The sequence below is a fragment of the Triticum aestivum genome, chromosome 4A (genome assembly GCF_018294505.1).
Source record: "Triticum aestivum cultivar Chinese Spring chromosome 4A, IWGSC CS RefSeq v2.1, whole genome shotgun sequence".
Lineage (NCBI taxonomy): Eukaryota > Viridiplantae > Streptophyta > Magnoliopsida > Poales > Poaceae > Triticum > Triticum aestivum.
The window spans coordinates 667,212,407-667,225,307 of NC_057803.1; the positions used below are offsets into that span (position 1 = coordinate 667,212,407).

The 12,901-nt window shown below is 48.9% G+C and overlaps 1 protein-coding gene across 1 annotated transcript; it reads right to left on the bottom strand.

The window, feature by feature from the left end:
* Positions 1 to 689: 689 nt before the first annotated feature.
* Positions 690 to 2,195, bottom strand: LOC123084232 (aspartic proteinase CDR1-like). Its single transcript, XM_044505944.1, has one exon. The coding sequence runs from the start codon at positions 2,193 to 2,195 to the stop codon at positions 690 to 692; it is 1,506 nt and encodes a 501-aa protein (XP_044361879.1).
* Between the last annotated feature and the right edge of the window lie 10,706 nt (positions 2,196 to 12,901).

Here is a 12,901-nt window from a genome sequence, read left to right on the forward strand (position 1 = left end):
GTGGACAGACTGGCACGACGCGCCCTGCCTCATGCCCCTCTATGTCTTATGTGGGACCAGGAACCGGAAACCATCCGGCACCTTCTTGCGGGTTGTTCCTTCTCTAGCAAGGTGTGGTATGAGATTCTGGCCTGGTGTCATACCACGACTGCGCTCCCCAGCTCGGACGATGAGTTCCGTGAGTGGTTCTCAACCGGTATCCAAGACTCTCCAATCGCCCCTGCGACACGGGCTTGCCATCGTGTTCATCCTCACGGCCTGGCGAATCCTGAAGCACCGCAACGGCTGTGTGTTCAGCGGTGACACACCTTCGGTGATGCGACCCATGAACGAGATAAAACACGAGCTAGAGCTTGGGCTCATGCTGGGGCAGGGGGGGCTTGCCCAGCTGATCAACGAGACGTAGGGTACGTAGTTTGGTCCCGCATACCCTTCTTAGGCGTTCTTGTATGCCTTGCTAACGCCGCCTTCGTGTTCGTGCTTGCAAGGTTGTCTTTGTAATGTCTTCGTCAAACCTTCTCCTATCAATACAATGATACGCAAGTCTTTTGTGGATTCGTGAAAAGAAAAATGTTGATGCATGCGACCACAAGAAAATAAACCTCCCCTGAAAATACTAACTGCCAGTAACGGTGATCATTTTTTTTAAAGGAAAGAAAAGAACGGTGTACAGATTTATGGCTACACGCCTACACGGAGCCGTTCATGTGCCGGGGCGGGGGCGGGTGCGCGGGCGTGGGCATGCGCCGGGGCGGGGGCGGGTGCGCGGCGAGGGCATGGGCCGGGGCGGGTGCGGGTGCGTGGGCATGGGCGGGGCCCGGTGCGGGTGCGTGGGCGGGGTAAGCCCTCGCGCAGTCGGCTGCGGCGAACGTGACGGTGCGCTTGTCGAGGTCGTACCCGACGTGCATGTTCTGCTGCGCGATGTTCCCGATGATCGACGTCCGAAGGCGCTCCGACGCCGGCGCAATCGCCAAGCACAGGGTCTCCGCCTGCACCACCACGAAGGTGTTCAACGCCTTCAGCGTCACCGCCGCACCGCCGCCCAGCCCCAGCTTCACGTCAAGGATCGTCGCCGCGATCTGCCCCTCCTTTAGCCCGCTCACGTTGTAGCACAGCGGCAGCTGGAGGTCCGCCGGCGGCGGGGCCTTCGGGAGCTTGATCCGCCCGGCCAGCTCCTTCACGAGTGGGTCTAGCAGCGCCTTGTCCAGGAACGTCAGCGTCGTGCCGGAGTCGACGATGGCGGGGGTCTGGCGCGGCGCCTTGTAAGTCGCGTTGCCGACCTTGACAGACGCGAGGTCGATGGTGTAGTAGGTCCTCACCCTGGACGGGATCAGCGGCGTCGTCGCCGCGCCCGGTTCCGTCACGGTGGCGCGGGCGCCGAAGTTGAGCACGGAGGAGGCGTTGATGGAGTAGGGCACGAGGCAGTAGGAGAACCTCCGTCCGAGCGACGCGTGCGCGCCCAGCTGCCTGACGAGGGAGAGGTTGCTGTTGCCGAGGCCGACGAGGCCGTCTCCGATGAAGGAGCCGACAAAGGTCGTGCCGCAGCCGAAGTTGACGTTGGGTACGCGCGTCGTCCGCTCGCCGCGGGTGCCGGGGGCGTTGTCGGCGAAGGTGAAGGTCTCGGTGGAGAGGAGGCCGCTGGTCGCGGAGCCGTCGCCGTAGTAGTAATAGTAGGTGCACTTGTCGCCGCCGGCGCAGGATGAGTCCGAGAGTGCGCGGCACGCCCCGGAGTCGCAGCCCACGAGGCGGTACGTCTTGGACTTGGCGGGGTCGAACACGACGCCCGGCGATGGCGGGGGTGAGGGCGCGTCACCGGCAAACGCCGGACCAGGACCGTGCTTCTTGCTGCAGTTGAGCCAGACGAGGTCGCTGCCGGTGTCGGCGATGGCGAGCAGACGGGTGGGCGGCGTGCCCACGTGCACGGCCATCAGGTACTCGAACGGCGTGGAGGTGAGCTCGGACACGACGCCGTGGGCCGACGGCTCGTCGGCGCGGGCGTAGGAGCGCGCGAGCGCCTTGACCACGCGCCCGTGCGCGGTGAGCGAGGGGTCGTGGAACGGCGACCCGACGGAGTCGCGGTGGATGAACTCCACGCTGAACCCATCGCCGCTGTAGGACGTGCAAGCGCACAGCTGCGCCGTGAGGACGACGCCGACGAGCAGGAGAGCGCGAGATACCCTCGTCGTCGCAGCCATTGTGACCTACTGCAACTCAACTCCCAAGGATTGGTTGCTGCTGCTGTTATGCAGATTAGACAAGTATATAAATAGTGGGAATTTGCCAAAGTTAATGGCGAGACGACGAATTGGGCAAGTCAGGATATATGTGATATGAAGTGCTGATTGTTGACGAATATTTGCCAGCCCGCTGCGTAAATATGCGCAATTAATTACCTTCTGCACCACGCCTGGAATTAAGGGTAGGTTCCGTATTGGAGAGCTGCAGACGAGGGGATCATCTTGTGCGTGAAACTGAAGATTTTGCTAATAATTCATGATAAAAGATTACTAGAACTTGCCAATCTTGCCAATGCTGGTGATTGATTGATTGGCAGTATGTCACCGGCCACCCGGCAAAAATGCTAATAGTAACGGTAAATCTTTGAGAAACGTCAAGGGATTAAACAGACACTTATTTTCTCCTCTTTCTTGAGCTTCCATTTGTTCTACGCCTCAGTGATTCCATTCCATCCATCGCTTCTGAGCAAAATGTAGAACGACAAACATCTTGCGTAGGCCCAGGTTAATGGGGGAAGGGGGGAGGGGGTAAATGGTGTTTAGGGCCATTTTTTGCGAATAAGCCCCCAGATCTAAGGATAAACATCAATACAAAGCACCTCATACATATAGAAAAATTACAAGGACTTTCCAGAGATGCACATCAGCTCGAAGCTCCATCACGAGCCGTAGGCGCGCCGCCGCTGCTCCCCTGTGTCAGGACCCCGATCCTACGCCACACCGATCTAGCATGTAACATCTCATATCACTTTGCAGCCTCACGCACGGTATTCCCACGGGTGATGCTTTACCAGGCCCGGGACCGTTTGCGCCTTTTGGCTCACGTATATGATAGTGTCGCTAGCATCCATATGACAAAGAACCTGGGCTGACATGGCTAGTCGTGAACCCAAAGTGGCACTGACTTACAGGGACAGACATACATGACCCAACAACAAACGTGTCGGTCATCAGCGAGTGAATCCGGGCTGTAGCAACTAGGCTAGCATGACTCCGGTAAACCGGGCTGTAGCAGGCTAACAGGACTCCGGTAGACACCCCGTGACATTTCCTCGAAGGGACAGACACAGGAACGAAGAAGGACACATGCCGGCCAGCCTAAGTGTTCCGGAGCAGTAGCAAGCTACCAAGGCTCAGTGGAAGCAGTAGCAAGCTACCAAGGATAAACAACTAGATAGCCAGATCTCACACATACCAAGCATTTCAATAACATACACACAATATGCTCGATATGTGCAAATACAACATGGCATCACAACATGACTCTAATATTTTATTCAATAGGCTCCGAGAAGCGAGATATTACAAGCATGGGTCTCATGACCCAACATTCAGAGCATACAAATCAAGCACATGCGGAAGCTTATCATGTCTCAGTACAGACATCTACAAATGAAAAAGGCTGAGAAGCCTGACTATCTACCAGATCCTGCCGAGGGCACAAGATCGTAACTGAGGTAACAAGCTAAACGTCGAAGTCCAAGCGGTACTACTAGTGAGACTGAAGTCTCTCTGCAAAAACATATAATAGGCAAATATGAGTACAAATGTACCCAGTAAGACATACATCAGAACTATCTACATATGCATCAGTATCAACAAAGGGGGTGGTGGAGTTTAACTGTAGCAAGCTAGCTTTGACTCGGTGGCTATCCTGAACTACGACTGCAAGTAACTCTTTGAGGTGGCGCACACGAGTCCACATATTCACCATAGCAATACACCACTATGGATCCGCTCCCGTCTCCCTACGAGAACGTCATCCATAGCACTCACGCTTATCTTGCGCATTTTAGAGTATCCATTTTCACTTGTCTATGAACTGTATAGGCAACCCAGAGGTCCTTTACCGCGGACGCGACTATTAGAATAGATCATATTAACCCTACAGGGGTGTACTTCTTCACACACGCTCTCACCACTTACCGCGGTTTACACGACATGTACTCGGCAACCTTCAAGCGGAAGCCCGGCAAGGGTGTCGGCCACGACCTGACTAACCACACAAGTCTCTCGTCCAGGTTTATCGCCTATTCAGGTTCCATCCGCAAGGAGCTCCGGCCGGGGTGTCGGTCACGACCCCAAACAATGTGTGTAGGGTTCCCAAGCCCACCTCGACGGGTGGATCTACGCTTGGTACACCGTGCCACGGTGCCTAGTCTGTCCCAAGCCCACCTGTACCGGGTGCCACTTGGTAGACTACTAACACTACCTACAAACACCGGAAACTAGTTGCAACTCCTGGACAGAGATCATGTTGATTAATAAGTCGAGAGGGGTCGAGTTACCGGAACCCAATGTGTGGTAGTAACTGTTCATGGATCACAAACACAGAACTCAGTTCCTGAGGACGGTTTCAATGAGATAACCCACCATGTACTCCTACATGGCCTCTCATCGCTACATTTACCAAATCGTGTTCACACACTTAGCTCTCAACAGTAGGACATGTTCACACACCTCCAATTCATCCCCGATGAATCAGACCTGACACAACTCTAAGCCATAGCAGGCATGACAACAAGCATGAATGAGTAGGCACATCAGGGCTCAAACAACTCCTACTCATGCTAGTGGGTTTCATCTATTTACTGTGGCAATGACAGGTCATGCAGAGGAAAGGGGTTCAACTACCGCATCATGCAACAGTTGAATCATTGTTGTCCTAATGCAGTAAAAAGAGCAGGAGCGAGAGAGTGGGGTTGTATCGGAATGAATAAGGGGGTTTTGCTTGCCTGGCACTTCTGAAGATAGTATAGTTCTTTATCGGTGTCATCGAACTCATCGTCGGAATATGTCTACTGAAGGGGGACAAATACCGGTAAATAAGGAAGAACACAATCAATGCAATGCACAACTATGTACTCTCTCAACTTTTGACTTTTCAGACTTTCCGCCACTTTTTCAGATTCCCTATGGTTAACTCCCGTCCATCAACCGGCCGACACCACTAGTAGAAAACAGCCCATTTATCCCGGTTCCAGAGGCCCTTTAGCCCCGATTCCAGAACCGGGACTAAATCCCAAAACCTTTAGCGAACCGGGACAGAAGGGGCTCCACATGGCCGCTGCGGGGCGCCCAGGCAGCAGGACCTTTAGTCCCGGTTGGTAATACCAACCGAGACCAAAAGGCATCCACGCATCAGCAGCTGGTCGGAGTTGGGGTTCTTTTTTTGAAAGGGGGGTTAGGGGGTTTTCGAGGGTTAATTTAGGGGCTTGATCATATTGTGTTAGTTAGCTAATAGAGAGAAGTGACATCTCTTTCTCTGTGCTTGGTTGACGCTAGCTACTATACGTATAGAACGAACTCGACACGCTAGCTAGTAAGCAAATGAAGGAACCATTAATTACAGAAGATCGTCATGAACATATATATAGAGAGAGAGAGAGAGAAGTGAGACCTCTCTTTCTCTAAGAGATTGGTGGAACAACAAGTTTTCGTATAACTATCTGACGCTACTACATATATACAATATAACATGTCTTACAATCCCTAACATCTAAAATCTGTTTCAACTTCCACATGGTATTCTCCGGCTTTAGGTATGACGTGGTCAAGAAAGAATCCCGCCAATTCCTCTTGAATTTCTCGTATGTGATCATGTGGTAGGAGTTCATCCCGCATCTGCCACAACTAATTTAAAGACGAGGGTCAATACATATATATATATATATGAATGAAACTCAACACAATTGATGGTAATAAAATAAAATTGGGAATATTTTTGTTTACATACTTCATATTGTTTTTCAGAGTAGCCCCTCTTAGAGGTCGTCGCGTTGTTGATGAACTTGCAAACATAGTATCCACAAAAATCATTCCCGGCTTCCTACCACAAGCACTTTACGAGAAATAGAGTTCAATCAAACTGATAATCAAGCATGCTAAATGGTATCGATGAAACTAGCTAGAATCAATGGGAGATGCGCGGAACTAGCTAGTAGTACTTACTTTCGGGTGTTTAAATCGCAGCCCCCTCGGCAGTCCCGGAACAATTCTGGTGAACTCTTTCCAAACCCTGCCAGACAAAGACAATAATTACTTGATATCAGGAAATGAACAAAGTTGCCAATATGGTGCGATAATGATCGATTGAACTTACTTCTGGAGCATTTCAGTCATGTTCGCATAGTCCTGGAGATATTTTCGTCTCGAGTCTAAGACAGTTGCTACTCCCGGTCAAGCTTAATCTCTAGCAGAATAAAGTGGAAGCTGCGCACGCATGAATAACTCATCAATTACATTACTATAACCTCGAGTAAGGGAAACCGAATATGCGCAAGACAGTAACACTCACTTGAAGTTGTAAGGAAAGAGTATTTTCTCTTTGTTTTGATTTACAAGCAACGGTTGTAGCAAGTTGTCCTCGGTATCTGTGACTTAGTTTTTAACCGTCCATTCATGTATGATATTTGGGTTAATGAACCCAATGTCATAGATTTGTGCTTTTCTGCATTCAACGATCTTCAACCTACATAATATAGTGAGGATAATTATATATACATGCAATGAAAGAGCTGAGCTATATATAGAGACTTAATTACAGAAGTAATACTTACAGACTGTAGCAAGACACGAGTTGTTTGTCGAGGGCCATTTGATTGTATATAACTGGAATAACTCCACAAATTCAACAGGCAACAGCTCAGTTCCAATGAGGACATGCTCCTTTTTAATTCTTAGCATGAAACTATTTTTCCCAGACTCGCTACAGGTTTTCATGTACCATTCATGCAATCTTCACGTACTCGTATTTGAAGGTGTTCGCCTCCATTATTTCAAACTCTACATCATCGCTCAGGTAATCAGCAGGATTGGTATTGGGCACCATCCCTGGATGATTAGTGGCGATATCGCTAGACACCTTGAGCGGGGGGCACGTTTGGTTCGCCTGTTCGCCGAGCTGGGCATTTTTTTCCCACTTCTTTGTTCTGCTAACCTTGCATCACTGCAAGTACTTCCCGACCGCTCCGCTTCCTTATATGTCTTTTTAATACAGTGGACATAGTTGGAATCCAGCGGAGGTAGTCGTGGTCGCTTCAGGGCATCGATAGTCCACTTCGCTTTCACCGGATCTACCGTTTCCTTCGGAGGTGGAGGTTTCCATGCAAAATGGTCCCTCACTTGGGCATGTCTGATGTTCTCGTTTTCCTTGTCGGTCCTCTCATATGGTAACTTTTCCGGAGCCTTAAGAGATGGACCGTATTTGAATTGCATCCTGCCTCTGCTTGTACTGCTAGCCGCCGGAGCGGCGGTGTCTCTCTTCCTTCGTTGCTGACACGGCGGAGTCCGCAGACACGCCGGAGGAGGCGGAGTGCTCCGACGCGCCGGGGGAGGTGGAGGAGGAGCCAGGGTTCCCTCACGCGCTAGAGGAGGCGGAGTGCTCGTCGGAGGAGGCAAAGGAGGAGCTGGAGTGCCGTCACGCGCCGGAGGATGCGGAGTTCCCTGATCACTCGCCGGAGGAGGCGGAGTGCCCTGACTCGCCGGAGGAGGAGGCGTCCAGTTTGGAAGCTTAATGTACTCCTTCCTCCATAGACAGGTACTCCATAAAGCAGCTCCCGGATGATTCTCCCCTTCACCTATAGGGTGGTTAAGCTCTAGCTCCTGAAATCCCTCCATTTTTTCATCCACCGTCACAACAGCATAGCCATGTGGAATCAAACGGCAGTGAAAAGTTCTGTCAGCTTGAGGAGGTGCAATAGAGCCGACAGCCGCCTTCAAAGTGAAGTTCTGCCATTTCGTCATAAGCTCGCAATGTTGAGCCTTCGTGATAGTATCCATGGGGTATCGAGGAGCCGTGAAATCAGGCTGAACGAGCTCCGTGGAAGCCATGCTACTTCTCCGCTGAGATGGTGGGGTAGCTTCTGGGGTAGCTTCGTATCGCCGAGATGGTTGGCCGACAGCTGCAAGTTCCTCTAGCTTCGCTAATCTTGCATTGAGCTTCTGAATTTCGCTCAGCTCAGCTTTCCTCTTTCTCTCTCGGCATCTGTAACCGTCTGCGCCGAGAAACCTAACCACCCAGGGAACGGAGCCTGGTGTGCCTCGGGTTTGTCCAGGGTGCTCAGGATTCCCGAGGGCCTCAGTCAGCTCGTCCTTCTCTTTGTCGGGAATGAACGTCCCTTGCTGCGCTGCGGTGATATAATCCTGAAGCTTCTTAATGGGTATTGCAAGTTTCTCGTTGATACGTCTCCAACATATCTACTTTTACAAACACTTTTTCCCTTGTTTTCGACTCTAACTTGCATGATTTGAATGGAACTAACTCAGACTGATGCTGTTTTCAGCAGAATTGCCATGGTGTTATTTTTGTGCAGAAATAAAAGTTCTCGGAATGACCTGAAACTTCACGGAGTCATGTTTTGGAATTAATAAAAAATATTGGCTAAAGAATCAACAAAAGGGGGCCCACACCCTGTCCATTAGGGTGCAGGGCACGCCCCCTGCCTCATGGGTCCCCTGGACCTCCACCGACCTCAACTCCAACTCTATATATTCACGTTCTTGGAGAATAAATCAGAGAGAAGGATTCATCATGTTTTATGATATGGAGCCGCCGCTAAGCCCTGTTCTTCCTTGGGAGGGCTGATATGGAGTCTGTTCGCGGCTCCAGAGAGGGGAATCCGTCGCCATCATCATCACCAACCATCCTCCATCACCAATTTCATGATGTTTACCGCCGTGCGTGCGTAATTCCATCGTAGGCTTGCTGGACGGTGATGGGTTGGATGAGATTTACCATGTAATCGAGCTAGTTTTGTTAGAGTTTCATCCGTAGTATCCATTATGTTCTAAGACTGATGTTGCTATGACTTTGCCATGCTTAATGCTTGTCACTAGGGCCCGAGTGCCATGATTTCATATCTGAACCTATTATGTTTTCATGAATATATGTGAGTTCTTGATGCTATCTTGCAAGTTATAGTCACCTACTTCGTGTTATGATCCGGCAAACCCCGGAGTGACAATAGTCGGGACATTTCCCGGTGATGATCGTAGTTTGAGGAGTTCATGTATTCACTAAGTGCTAATGCTTTGGTCCGGTACTCTATTAAAAGGAGGCCTTAATATCCCTTAGTTTCCATTAGGACCCCGCTGCCACGGGAGGGTAGGACAAAAGATGTCATGCAAGTTCTTTTCCATAAGCATGTATGACTATATTCGGAATACATGCCTACATTACATTGATGAACTGGAGCTAGTTCTGTGTCACCCTATGTTATAACTGTTGCATGATGAATTAATCTGACATAACTATCCATCATTGATCCATTGCCTACGAGCTTTTCACATATTGTTCTTTGCTAAGTTACTTCTCCATTGCTACTGTTACGATTGCTACAAAACTGCTACTATTACTTTTGCCACCGTTATCGTTACTTCCATACTACTTTGCTACTAAATGCTTTGTTGCAGATATTAAGTCTTTTAGGTGTGGTTGAATTGACAACTCAGCTGCTAATACTTGAGAATATTCTTGAAGGAATTTCATAGTTCCCCAATGTCACCTTGAGTCAAAGTCGCTATAGCACTCCGCCTCCTTCTATAATTGGCATCCGCACTTTGCCATGCGCATTGAACACCATAAAATATACAACTATGTACTCTCTCAGATTTTGACTTTTCTGACTTTCCGCCACTTTTTCAGATTCCCCATTGTTAACTCCCGTCCATCAACCGGCCGACACTGATAGACCCATTCATCAACTTGAATCTGGAACTCACCAATACGGCTTCTGAACCCACTGCACACTTTGTCTGATCACGAGTACCTTGGTCTGTCGTTGTGTTCCTAATATGTCCCAAACGTATCTACTTTTCCAAATACGTCTGCTCTTGTTTTGGACTCTAATTTGCATGATTTGAATGAAACTAACCCAGACTGTGTCGTTTTCAGTAGAACTACCATGGTGTTGTTTTTGTGCAGAAATGAAAGTTAATTTATGGAGATTATTTCCACAATATATAAAAAATATTGGCGAAGAGAACTACTGAAGGGGAGGGGCACCCAGGAGCCACGAGCTCAGGGGGAGTGCCCACTCCCAGGGCACGCCCTGTGAGATCGTGGGTCCCACATGCCTCCGTTAGCCTTAACTCCAACTCCATAAGTACTGTCTCACAAAGAAAAAAATCAGTGAGAAGGAACCATTGTGTTTTACTGTACAGAGCCACCGCCACCTCATGTTTTCATCGGGAGGGCTGATCTGGAGTCGTTCGGGGCTCCGGAGAGGAGGATTCATCGTCCTCCTCATCGTCAACCCTTCTTCATCAACAATTCCATGATGCTCACCATCGAGAGTGATTAATTCTGTCGTAGGCTTGCCAGACGGTGATGGAGTTGGATGAGATTTGTCATGTAGTCCATTCAATTTGTTAGGACTTGATCCCTAGTATCCACTATGTTCTGAGATTGATGTTGCTATGAATTTGTTGTGCTTAATGTTTGTCACTAGGTCCCGAGTGCCATGATTTTAGATCTGAATCCTCTATGTTTTCATGAATATTTTTGAGTTCTTGGTCATATCTCCTAGTTATATGCACTTATTATTATTCTGATACATAGACCACAAAGTGACATAGTTGGGATACTCTCCGGGGAGGACAGTAATTTGAGGAGTTCATGTATTCACCATGTGTTAATGCTTTGTTCCGATTCTCTATTAAAAGGATGACTTAATATCCCTTAGTCTCTTTATGAACCCCGCTGCCACGGGAGGGTAGGACAAAAGATGTCATGCAAGTTCTTATTATAAGCACGTATGACTATATACAGAATACATGTTTATGTTGGATTGATGAACTGGAGGTATTGTGTATCACTCTAGGTTGTGACTGTCATATGATGAATATCATCCAACACAAATATCCATGGTTGATCCAATGCCTACACTTTTCTCATATTCATCTTTGCTAAATTACTCTTGTTGCTGCTGTCAGAATCATCACAAATTGCTTCTATTATTGTTCCGGTTACTATTGCTAATGTTACTACTACTATCAAAACTATCAAACTACTGTGCTACTAAAGACATATAAAGGGGTCAGATGAACCGGGACCAATGTCCCCGAGGCCCATCCGGCGCCCAGGCCTCACGAACCGGGGCTGATGCCCCCTTTGGTCCCGGTTCGGGAGTGAACCGGGATTAATGCCCTTACCCAGGCCTCAACCAAAGCCATGTTTTCTACTAGTGGACACTTGAGTGTTGCCTTCATTGGAACCAACCTTCAAAGGCCAGAGTCTAGGTTTTCACCCTGAAGAAACAGTCCAAGCATATCCGAGCAATGCCTTCAACAAGGTAACAATGACAGAACATCACATAGGTGTATATAAGTATACATAGATAATGACTCACATGCGGAGAAATGTCTAAAACTAACATGGATATAAGTATGTCTCGCACACATATAAATGTATCACCCATGTGAATGAGGATGGACATGTGGCTTCCTCGGTCAAGGTCTATTAGGCGAGAGGTGGTCACGTATAGGTTGAGGTCGATGAAAGCCTCGGCCGTACAAAACCTCATCATCCTTCGTCTGTGTCTCCTCTGTGGGTGGTGGTGCTGGAGTTTGAAATATGTGTTGTCATCCAAAAGGGAGGGATCCAAAAGTGTGTCCAAATTTGTTAGGGCCGCCAACATCGAGTTTGAAATATGTGTTGTGATCCAGAAGGGAGGGATCCAAAAGTGTGTCCAAATTTTTTAGGGCCGCCAACATCCACGTGGTCACTCGACCAACCACCATTAGTGAGCATTGGTGATTACACAAACTAAGGCGAGAAGTGACACGGGGTGTTGCCTAAAAAGTGAAAACAAAGAGAGTTACAAAATTGATTAGTAAAAGTTAAATAAGATAACAAATGATGAAGTACTGTTAGCTAGGCCCACTTGTTGACAGCCTCCTGCTTGTGAAGGAGGTGGTGGGAAAAGCATGTCAGACAGTTGTGGGTGTGAATCCTGGCAATGTGAGGTGGGACGCGGGGATGAAGCCCGTGGTTGTGCCTCTCCATGGTGTGTGAAGGGATGTGGCATACATAGCGCTTATGGGGGCTAAGAGCACGAGACTTGTATGCTTTTTGAATGCCCTTTATGCACCGGAACCCCCCTATGCCCCTACATTTCCTAGTAGATTATCTTGACCAGAATCACTCCATCTCTGATCATCTGGATCATCTCTTCTTGGTCGCTGTCGGTGTCAAAACCGGCGGATCTCGGGTAGGGGGCCCCGAACTGTGCGTCTAGGCGGATGGTAACAGGAGACAACGGACACGATGTTTTACCCAGGTTCGGGCCCTCTTGATAGAGGTAAAACCCTACGTCCTGCTTGATTGATATTGATGATGTGGGTATTACAAGAGTAGATCTACCACGAGATCAAGGAGGCTAAACCCTAGAAGCTAGCCTATGGTATGATTGTTGTTCGTCCTATGGACTAAAGCCATCCGGTTTATATAGACACCGGAGAGGGCTAGGGTTACACAGAGTCGGTTACAATGGTAGGAGATCTACATATCCATATTGCCAAGCTTGCCTTCCACGCCAAGGAAAGTCCCATCCGGACACGGGACGAAGTCTTCAATCTTGTATCTTCATAGTCTTGGAGTCCGCTGATGATTATAGTTCGGCTATCCGGACACCCCCTAGTCCAAGACTCCCTCAGTAGCCCCT